Source organism: Zalophus californianus, chromosome 5, assembly GCF_009762305.2.
Source record: "Zalophus californianus isolate mZalCal1 chromosome 5, mZalCal1.pri.v2, whole genome shotgun sequence".
Classification (NCBI taxonomy): Eukaryota; Metazoa; Chordata; class Mammalia; order Carnivora; family Otariidae; genus Zalophus; species Zalophus californianus.
This window is the reverse complement of record NC_045599.1, coordinates 33,543,448-33,555,358: the sequence shown is the minus strand read 5'-3', so window position 1 is coordinate 33,555,358 and position 11,911 is coordinate 33,543,448. Positions and strand designations below refer to the sequence as shown.

Here is an 11,911-nt window from a genome sequence, read left to right as displayed (position 1 = left end):
CTTCCAGGCTGCGAGGAGCAGAACGGAGAGCAACAAACGCAGGGCTCCCTTGCCTCCTTTCCTAGGAAACAGCATCGCAAAACCACTAAAAATTTGGTACCGCTCTCTCACTTCAAAGTCATACTCTCTTTACTTTATATCTTGAATAATATATCTCCCGGCCGTTTTTGTCTTCTCTCAGGCTGTGACAAAATGGAGCTTCCTCCTTTAGTTTTTGGTGACAAGACTTTGTGGTATACAGCGACATCATGTGGCTAATGGTGTAGATTTGAGATTCATTCACTGATTTCCAAAAGTCTATATATTCATTTGCAATTTACTCAATGCAATCATTTTCAGTTATGTCTTTTAAAGACTGGTACACTTCAAATCTCACTTATTCTTAAAATGAAGCAAATTCAGAATTTGGAACTTTTAAAAATACCAGTAGATTTAGGCAATACTGTTAATATTTTAATATGCAAGGTACTTTAATGTATAGACTTCCTTTTATGCATTTTATTACTATGAAGAATACATAGAATAAATTCTAACCACAATTTACTGGCATTCAAATATTTCAAACATAAAACTGTTGAATTAAATATACTTTTGTTTTCTACAGTTAAAAACTTATTTTACCTTTTATAACGTATCTATATTTAACTGAAAACTATATAATTATCAAGCTTTAATTTTGAAAACTACAATCTTTATAATTTCAGCTATATTGTAACGTTTCATCCTCTTTATTTTTATGAAAATTGTTCAATTTGAATATATTCTCAGTATAGAAAAATGTCATTTACAACGATCAGATGACACTTAATTGAAACTTAAAACAATAGTTAATCATGGACTACATTGTCATCGTTGTGATTATGAAAATAAAAGGCTACACAATACTATCTTCAAGGGAAAAATAAACAGGAGTGTAATGCCTGGAAAATTTGTTATCAGAGCTGTTAAAATAGCAGAATTCAAGTTAAGCTGGTATAAACTCAAATTAGAGGGTGATAACTTTAAGATATTAAATGCAATGTCCATGGTAACCACAGAGCAAATAGCTACAGAATCTGAATAGATCTGGGGTGCTTGGGTGGCCCAGTCAGTTAAGCTCAGACCATGATTTCATGGGTGGTGAATGGAGTCTGCATTATATATATATACATATATATATGTATATATATATAATGTATAATATGTATATATATATACATATAAAAATGAAATTTGCAACAACATGGATGGAGCTATAGAATATTATGCTAAGTGAAATAAGTCAGTCAGAGAAAGACAAATACCATGTGATTTCACTCATATGTGGAATTTAGGAAATAAAACAAACAAGCAAAGGTAGAAAAAGAGAGAAAGGCAAACTAAGAAACAGACTCTTTTGGGCGCCTGGGTGGCTCAGTTGGTTAAGCAACTGCCTTCGGCTCAGGTCATGATCCTGGAGTCCCAGGATCGAGTCCCACACATCAGGCTCCCTGCTCGGCAGGGAGTCTGCTTCTCCCTCTGACCCTCTTCCCTCTCATGCTCTCTATCTCTCATTCTCTCTTTCTCTCAAATAAATAAATAAAATCTTTAAAAAAAAGAAACAGCCTCTTTTATTTTTTTTAAACTATACCCCCAATGTGGGCTCAAACTCACAACCCTAAGATCAAGAGTTGCATGCTCTACTGACTGAGTCAGCCAGGTGCCCCTCAGACACTTAACTATAGAGAACAAATTGATGGTTACCAGAAGGGAAGTGGAGGATGGATTAAATGGTGCATTTGTGATGAACACCTCATGATGTATGAAAGTGTTGGGTCACTATATTGTTCACCTAAACTAAAGCTATACTGTATGTTAACTAACCAGAATTTAAATAAAAATTTCTTTTAAAAAAAGTAAAGGGGTAGAGAAGAATTTATCATGCAAATGGATATATAAAAAGAAAGCTAGGTAGTAATGCTTATATCAGAAAAAATAGACTTTAAAACAAAGACTGTAACAAGAGACAAAGAAGGACACTATACACTCATAAACAGAACAATGCAACAAGAAGATATACCAATGGTAAATATTTATGCACCCAACATAGTAACACCCAAATACATAAAAGAGCTAATAACAAACATAAAGGAAGTTTGATAGTAATAACAACAATAGTAGGGGACTTTAACATCCCACTTACATCAATGGACAGATCATCCAAATAGAAAATCATGGAAAAGAGTGGCTTTGAATGACAGAATGGATGAGATGGATTTAACAGATATATTCAGAACATTCCATAACCTAAAACAGCAGAATAGACATTCCTTTCAAGTACACAAGGAACATTTTCCAGAACAGATCAGATATTAGGCCATAAAATGAGTCAAACAAATTAAAAAAGAATGAAGTCATACCAGGCCACAACAATGCTATAAAACTAGAAATCATGGGGCACCTGGGTAGCTCAGTTGTTAAGCATCTGCCTTCGTCTCAGGTCATAATCCCAGGGTCCTGGGATCAAGCCCCACATCAGGCTCCCTGCTCAGCGGGAAGCCTGCTTCTCCCTCTCCCACTCCCCCTGCTTGTGTTCCCTCTCTCACTGTGTCTCTCTCTGTCAAATAAATAAATAAAATCTTAAAAATAAATAAATAAATAAACAAACAAACAAATAAATAAATGAATCTAGAAATCAACCACAAGAAAAAAATCTGGAAACAGCAGAAATACATGGAGGTTAAATAACATGCTATTAAACAATGAATGGGTCAGCCAGAAATCAAAGAGGAAATAAAAAAAAAATACATGGAGACAAATGAAAATGAAAACACAGCAGTCCAAAATCTTTGGGATGCAGCAAAACCTGACCTAAGAGGGAAGTTTACAGCCATAAAGGCCTAACTCAAGAAGCAAGAACAATCTCCAATAAACAATTTAACCTTATATCTAAAGGAGCTAGAAAAAGAACAAACAAAACCCAAAACCAGTAGAAGGGAGGAAATAATAAAGGTTAGAGCAGAAATAAGCAAAATAGAAACTAAAAGAATAGAACAGATCAATGGAACCAGAAGTTAGTTCTTTAAAAAGATAGAAAAAATTGATAAAACTTTGACCAAACTCATGAGAGAGAGAGAGAGAGAGAGAGAGAGAGAGATGACTCAAATAAAAAAAAATCAGAAATGAAAGAGGAGAAATAACTGACACCACAGAAATACAAAGGATTGTAAAAGAATATTATGAAAAATTATATACCAGCAAGTTGGACAATCTAGAAGAAATAGATAAATTCCTAGAAACATATAATCTCCCAAAACTGAATCAGGGAGAGATAGAAAATTTGAAAAGTCTATCTAGTTGTCCAGTTTTCCCAACTGGACCACTTTCTTACACCATACACAAAAATAAATTCAAAATTGTTAAAAGACCTAAATATGAGACAGGCAACCATCAAAATCCTAAAGAACACAGGCAGCAACCTCTTTGACTTCAGCCATAGCAACTTCTTACTAGACACATCACTGGAGGCAAGGGAAACAAAAGCAAAAAGTGAACTATTGGGACTTCATCAAGATAAAAAGCTTCTGCACAGTGAAGGAAAAAAATCAACTAAACTAAACAAAACTAAAAGGCAATCCATGGAATAGGAGAAGATATTTGAAAATGACATATCTGATAAAGGGTTAGTATCCAAAATCCATAAAGAACTTATCAAACTCAACACCCCAAAAATGAATAATCCAGTTAAGAAATGGTCAGAAGACAAGAATAGACATTTTTCCAAAGAAGACATCCAGATGGCTAACAGACACATGAAAAGATACTCAACATTCCTCATCATCAGGGAAATACAAATCAAAACCACCATGAGATACCACCTCACACCAGTCAGAATGGCTAAAATTAACAACAAAGGAAACAACAGATGTTGGCAAAGATGTGGAGAAAGGGGAACCTTCTTATACCATTGGTGGGAATGCAAACTGGTGCAAACATTCTGGAAAACAGTATGAAGTTTCCTCAACCAAGTAGGTTTAGAGGGAACATAATAAACACAATAAATAACATAATAAAGACAATATATGAGAAATCCAGAGCTAACATCATACTCAGTGGTGAAAAACTAAGACCTTTTCCCCTAACGTCAGGAACAAACAAGGATGTCCATTCTCACAACTTTTATTCAACAAAGTACTGGAAATCCTAGCCACAGCAATCAGACAAGAATAAGGAATAAAAGACATCCAAATTGGTAAGGAAGAAGTAAAACTTTCACTATTTGCACAAAACTAAACCTGACCTGATACCATGTATAGAAAACACTAAGGACTCCTCCAAAAAAATTACTAGAACTGATAAATGAATTCAGTAAGGTGGAAGAATATGAAATCAGTCTACAGAAATCCATCACATTTCTTTATACTAATAATAAAGCAGCAGAAAGAGAAATTAAGAAAATATCCCCATTTACAACTGCACCAAAAATAATAAAATACCTAGGAACAAACTTAAACAAGGAGGTGAAAGACCTGTACTCTGAAAATTAGAAGACACTAATGAAAGAAATTGAAGATGACACAAACAAATGGAAAGATATTCCATGTTCATGTATTGGAAGAACAAATATTGAAAAATGTCCAGGGGTGCCTGGGTGGCTCAGTTGGTTAAGCAACTGCCTTTGGCTCAGGTCATGATCCTGGAGTCCTGGGATCGAGTCCCACATCAGGCTCCCTGCTCAGCAGGGAGTCGGCTTCTCCCTCTGACCCCCCTCTCTCTCATGCTCTCTGTCTCTCATTCTCTCTCTCGCAAATAAAATATTTTAAAAAATAAAAAAGAAAAATGTCCGGACTACATAAAGCAATCTACAGATTTAGTGTAATCCCTATCAAAATACCAACAGCAGTTTTCACAGAACTAGAATAAACAATCCTGAAATTCGTATGAAGCAACAAAACACTCCAAATAGCCAAAGCAATGTTGAAAATCAAAAATAAAGCTGGAGGTATCACAATTCTGGATTTCCAAGTTATACTACAAAGCTGTAGTAATCAAAACAGTTCAATAGAACAGGAGAGAAAGCGCAGAAACAAACCCATGATTATATGGTCAATTAATATGTGACAAAGGAGGCAAGAATATGCAATGGGAAACAGTCTCTTCAAATAATGGTCTTGGGAAAACTGGACAGCTATATGCAAAAGAATGAAACTGGACCACTTTCTTACACCATATACAAAAATAAACTCAAAATGGATTAAGGGGCGGGGAGTGGATTAAGGAAGTAAATGTGAGACCTGAAACCATGAAAATCCTAGAAGAGAGCACAAGCAGTAATTTCTCTAACATTGGCTATAGCAACATTTTTCTAGATATGTCTCCTGAGGCAAGGGAAATGAAAGCAAAAATAAACTATTGGGCCTACATCAAAATAAAAAGCTGCACAGCAAAGGAAACAATCAACAAAACTAAAAGACAACTAAAAAACAAAAACCTAATAGACAACCAACTGAATGAAAGATTTTTGCAAATGACATATCCAATAAAGGGTTAGTATCCAAAAATATATGAAGCACTTATACAACTCAACACCCCAAAAATGAATAATCCAATTGAAAGATGGGGAGAAGACATGAACAGACATTTCTCCAAAGAAGATAGCCAGATGGTCAACAGACACATGAAAAGGTGCTCAACATCACTCATCATCAAGGAAATGCAAGTCAAAACTACAATGAGATATCACCTCACACCTGTTGGAATGGTGAAAATAAAAAACCTAAGAAACAAGTATTTGTGAGCGCTGGAAAATAAGAAACCCTCGTGCACTGTTGGTGGGAATGCAAACTGGTGCAGCCACTATGGAAAACAGTATGGCAGTTCCTCAAAAAATTAAAAATAGAACTACCCTACGATCCAGTAATCACTCTAGAGGGTATTTAATTAAAGTATATAAAAACACTAAAGCAAAGGGATATATGCTCCCCTATGTTTATTGCAGCATTATTTATAATAGCCAAATTGTGGAAGCAACCCAAGTGTCCACTGACTGATGAAGGGATAAGAAAAAGGTGCTATATATATATATGAAACATAAGAAACAAGTAAGAATATAAGAAACAAGTATTGGTGAGGATGTGGATATATATATATTTCATTATATATATATAGTGAAATATTATTTACCCAAGAAAAGAAGGAAATCTTGTCATCTGTAACATGAATGGAGCTAGAGAGTATAATGCTAAGTGAAATCAGTCAGTCAGAGAAAGACAAATACCACTTGATTTCATGCATATATGGTATTTAAGAAACAAACAAACAAAATGAACAAAGAAAAAAAGAGAGACAAACCAAGAAACAGACTCTTAACTATACAGAACAAACTAATGGTTAGCAGAGGGAGGTGGGTGGGGAGATGGGTGACATAGGTGATGGGGATCAAAGAGTACACTTACCATGATGAGCACTGATTAATATATAGAATTATTGAATCACTATGTTGTACATCTGAAACTAATATAACACTGTATGTTAACCACACTGGAATTAAAATAAAAAACTTTTAAAAAATGAAATAAAAAACTTAATGAAAATGAAAACAAAGATGTAGTATATATATGCAATGGAATATTATTCAGTCATAAAAAAGAATGAAATCTTGCCATTTGCAACAACATAGATGGAGCTACAGAGTATAATGCTAAGCAAAGTCAGTCAGAGAAAGACACACACCATATGATTTCATTCATATGTGGAATTTAAGAAACCAAACAAAGGGGGAAAAGGAGACAAAGAAAAAAACAGACTCTTTTTTCAACTAAAGTTTTGTTTCTTTTTATTTATTTTATTTAAATTCAATTAGCCATAGTACATCATTAGTTTTTGATATAAAGTTCAATGATTCATTAGTTGAGTATAACACCCCGTGCTCATCATATCACATGCTCTCTTTAATTAACTATAGAGAAAAAAACAGGTGGTTACCAGAGGCAAGATGGGCAGGGAGATGGGTGAAATAGGTGAAGGGGATTAAGAGTACACTTAATCTTGATGAGCACCAAGTAATGTATATAATTGTCAAATAACTGTACTGTACACCTGAAACTAATATAACACTGTATGTTAACTATATGGGAATTAAAATAAAAAATAAGTTCAAAAAGAAAAGATAATATCCAAAAATTCCCCAAATTTCAGGAAAGACATGTATCTACAAATCCAAGAAGCCCAATGAACTCCAAGAAGGATAAACCAAACTAAGGTACATTATAACCGAAGTACTAAAAGACAAAGAAAGAATCTTGAAATGAGCAAAAAGAAGCTAGTCAGCAGGTACAAGGGATGCTCAATAAAATTATCAACTGACTTCTTTTTTTTAAGATTTTATTATTTATTTTGATAGAAAGAGAGCACAAGTGGAGGTGGGGCAGAAGGAAAGGGAGAAGCAGACTTCTCTCTCAGCAGGGGCTGAGCAGGGAGTCCTATGTGAGGCTTGATCTCAGGACCCCTGGATCATGACCCGAGCTGAAGGCAGACGCTCAACTGAATGAGCCACCCTCAACTGACTTTTTATCAGAAACCTTGGAAGCCAGAAAGTAGTGGAATAAAATACTTATAATTTTGAAAGAACAACCTGCCAACCAAGAATTCTGTATCTGACAAAACTGTCCTTCAAAAGTGAGGGGAAAATTAAGACATTCCAAGATAAACAAAATCAGGGGAATTCATTACCACAAAACCTGCCCTACAAGAAATAAGGCTAAATAGAGACCTTCGGGTTGAAATCAAAGGATGCTAGACAGTAACTTGAATTTGAATGAAGATGCAGCAAATGGAAATAATGGCCATATATAAAAGTCAATATTATTGCTATTTTGGTTAATAATTCCACTTACTGTTTTCTAGATAATTTAAAAAAACAAACGCATAAAAATAATTTTAATCTATGTTACTGGGCATACAATATACAAAAATGAAATATGTGACATCAAAACATACAACAGGGGAGATGGAACTGCATAGGAGTAGAGTTTAGTAACTCTAAAAGTAAATGGGTTAAATTCTTTATTCAAAGTGCAGAGATTGACAGAATCGATTTTTAAAAACGTGATCCAGGGTGCCTGGGTGGCTCAGTTGGTTAAGCGACTGCCTTCGGCTCAGGTCATGATCCTGGAGTCCCGGGATCAAGTCCCGCATCAGGCTCCCTGCTCAGCAGGGAGTCTGCTTCTCCCTCTGACCTTCCTCCTTCTCATGCTCTCTCTACCACTCTCTCCCTCTCTCAATAAATAAATTAAAATCTTAAAAAAAAAACGTGATCCAATTCTATGCTTCTTACAAGAGATACACTTTAGATTCAAAGATACAAGTAGATTCAAAGTAGAGTTGGGGAAAAGATATACAAAGCAAACAGGAACCAAATAAAAATCATAGTGGCTACTTACATCAGATAAAATAGACTGCAAAGCAAAAATATTACTAGAACTAAAGAGTGATGTTTTATATTATAAAAATTATATTACAAATTATAATCACATATCCATCTAACAAGAGAGCCCCCAAATACATGAAGCAAAGTCTGACAGAACTGAGGAGAGAAATAAACAGTTCAACAACAAAGAATACTCCACTATCAATAGTCTATAAAACAACTATGCAGAAGATCAACAGGGAAATAGAAGACTTGAATAGCAGTCTATACATACTAGATCTAACAGAATTCTACAAAGAACTCCATCCAACAGCATCAGTATTCCCCCCTTTCTAGTACACATGGAACATTATTTAGGTCAGACCATATCCTGGTCCATAAAGCAAGCCTCAATCAATTTAAAAGGAATGAACTCATAAAAGGATGCTCCTCCTTAATGGAAATTGGAAATTAACAACAGAAAGAAATTTGGGAAATGCAAAAACCTGTGTTAAAATTAAACAATATGCTATGAAATAATCAATGGGTGAGAGAAGAAATCTCAAGAAAAAATAAGAAAATAGTCTGAAATTAAAAAAATACATTTTTTTAAAGATTTATTTATTTATTTATTTGACACAGAGAGAGAGAGAGAGAGAGCACAAGCAAGGGGAGCGGCAGGCAGAGGGAGAGGGAGAAGCAGGCTCCCCGCCGAGCAGGGAGCCCGATGCAGGACTCGATCCCAGGACGCTGGGATTATGACCTGAGCCGAAGGCAGCGGCTTAACTGACTGAGCCACCCAGGCGCCCCATAGCATAACATACCAAAACGTATGAAAGACAAGTGGAAATGTATAGCTGTAAATTCTTAGATTCAAAAAGAGGAATGATCTTAAATCAATAAACTAAACTTCCACCTTACAACTCTGGAGAAAAAAAAGAAGAGCAAACAGAAGCAATCAGAAGGAAAGATATAATAAAGATTAGAGTGGACATTGATGAACAAGAGTACAGAAAAAGAACAAAGTAAATATCAATGAAACCAAAACACAGTTTTTTTTAAAAAAAGATCAATACGACTGACAAAGCTTTTGCTAGAATGACCAAGAAAAATAAGAGAGACTAATGAAATTACTAAAATTAGAAATGATAGAGACATTAGCACTGACATTATAGAAATAAAAATACAGGGATGCCTGTGTGGCTCAGTCGGTTAAGCGTCCAACTCCTGGTTTTAGCTCAGGCTGAGATCATGCCCCCCACTGGGCTCCAAACTTAGCACAGAGTCTGCTTGAGATATTCTCTCCCTCTCCTTCCCCCTCTGCTCCTGCCCCCACTTGTTCTCTCTCTTTCAAATAAATAATTTAAAAAAGAGAAATGAAAAAACAAATGCTATATGATTTCACTCATATGTGGAATTTAAGAAACAAAATAGATGAACGTGGGGTGCCTGTGGGCTAATTCAGTTGGGTGACAGACTCTTGATTTCAGCTCAGGTCATGACCTCAGGGTACAGGGATTGGGTCCCACGTCTGGCTCCATGCTCAGTGTGGAGTCTGTTTGTGCCTCTCCCTCTGTTCCTCCCCTGCTTGTGTTCTCTCTCTCTCTCAAGTAAATAAATAAATAAAATCTCAGTTTTTTGGAGTTCAAGATGGTGGAGGAGTAGACCTTAGTTTTGTCTGGTCCCAGGAATTCAGCTAGATAGCTATCAAATCATTCTGAACACCTGCAAACTCAATTGCAGATCTAAGAAAAGAACAGCTGCAACTCTACAAACAGAAAAGCAACCATTTTCTGCAAGGTAGGAGCTGTGGAGAAGAGAATCTGAGGTGATAAATGGAAAGATAAACCTCGGGGAGAAGGAGCCTCCATAAGCTGGCTACCAGAAAGTGATAGAGCAGTGGAGGACAAAATCAGAACTTTTAGAAGTTGGCTCCAGTGAGAGATGTCCCTGCCTGAAAGGCACTCAGGCGGTGAAGGGCGGAATCCTAGGTGGGACAGTGTGGTCTCAGGATCCTTAGGGTCACAGGAAGACGGGGGGGTGCCTGAGTGTGGCAGAGTTCCCAGACATCAGAGGGGGTAAGCTGGCTACTATCAGGGAGCCCAGGAGTGGGCTTATAGATTGGCATTGCCAAAAACCACAAACTGTGGTGCAGTTGGTGACTGCTCTATGGGCAGGGGCCCAGCAGCAGTAGAACCAGCGAGATCTCCCATCTTCCACCTTCCCCCAGGAGGAGTGGCACAGGTGCACACTGCAGGAGTCTGAAGGGTTTGGAGACTTGAAATGGGGTCATGTGCCTGAGATAGAAAGTGTTGGTTACAGGCTGGCTGAGCACAGAGTGCACATAGACCAGGGAGACAGGAGTGATTGATTGCTTTTCCCTGAGGGTGGACAGAGGAGTAGGGCCCCAAGGTTTTGGCTCCAGGGCTGGAGACTGGGAGGCTGCCATTTTCATTCTCATCCTCTAAAGTGGGATAAAAAGCCTTCAGGGAACAAAAACCACATAGAACAATCTGGAGCAGATTACTTAGCCTGGCTGCCTAGCAAGGACAGTGCAACTCTGCTTGGGGCAAAGACACTTGAGAATCAACACAACAGGCCCTTCCCCCAAAAGATCAGCAAAAACATCTGGGTTAGATGAAGTTTACCGATCATAGAGAACTACAAAATTCCAGTGCTAGGGGAAAACAGTATATAGAATTCATGTTTATTCCCCACGATTCTTCAGTCTTTCAATTTTAATTTGTTTTCTCTTTCCTTTTTCAATTTCTTATTTTATCAACTCTTCTTAAAATCTTTTTTAAATTTTCATTTTTACATTTACATTCTATACTTTCATTGGGTTTAATTTTATTTTTGTGTATATATACATATATATATTCTTTCTTTACAATTTTAAGATATAGTTTCTTCTAACAAACAGACCAAAATATAACCCAGAATCTAATATATGGCTCTGTTCTCTTCACACATCTGATCATATTTGTTCTTGTTTCTTCATTTTTTTTTGGTTTTGTTACAGACTTTTTAAATTTTCAACATTACAATCACATGTATCCTTCCAATGTATTTAATTTTATTTTTGTATATATATGTTTTTCTTTCTTTACAATTTTGAGATGTAGTTTCTTCTAACACACCGACAAAAATACACTCAGGATATAGTGTATTGCTCTGTTCTGTTCACCTGTCTGTTTATATCCCTTTTTTTTCTCTTTTAATTTTCATTTTTATAGTTACATTCTATCATTTCATTGTATTTCATTTTATTTTTGTACACATCAGTTTTTCTTTCTTTACAATTTTGGGATCGAGTTTTCTAACAAACAGATGAAAATACACAAAGGATCCAGTGTATCGCTCTATTCTGTTCACCTATCGATTATATTCTCTCTTTAAAAAAAATTTTTTTTTTTGGTTTAGGGGTTATTCTGATTTGTTTAGTGTGTATTTTTCAGGAGTCCTTGACATTTTATTATTTTGTTCTCTCATTCACTTATTCTTCTCTGCATAGAATGACAAGATGGAAAAACTCACCTCAATAAA

The 11,911-nt window shown here is 35.9% G+C and overlaps 1 protein-coding gene across 1 annotated transcript in view; it reads right to left on the bottom strand.

The window, feature by feature from the left end:
• LOC113929438 (protocadherin alpha-3) overlaps positions 1 to 11,911 on the bottom strand; it is a 200,114-nt gene that overhangs the window by 176,957 nt on the left and 11,246 nt on the right. The window contains 1 exon segment of the mRNA XM_035727644.1: positions 2 to 61. Within this exon segment, the coding sequence (XP_035583537.1) occupies positions 2 to 61 (60 nt within the window).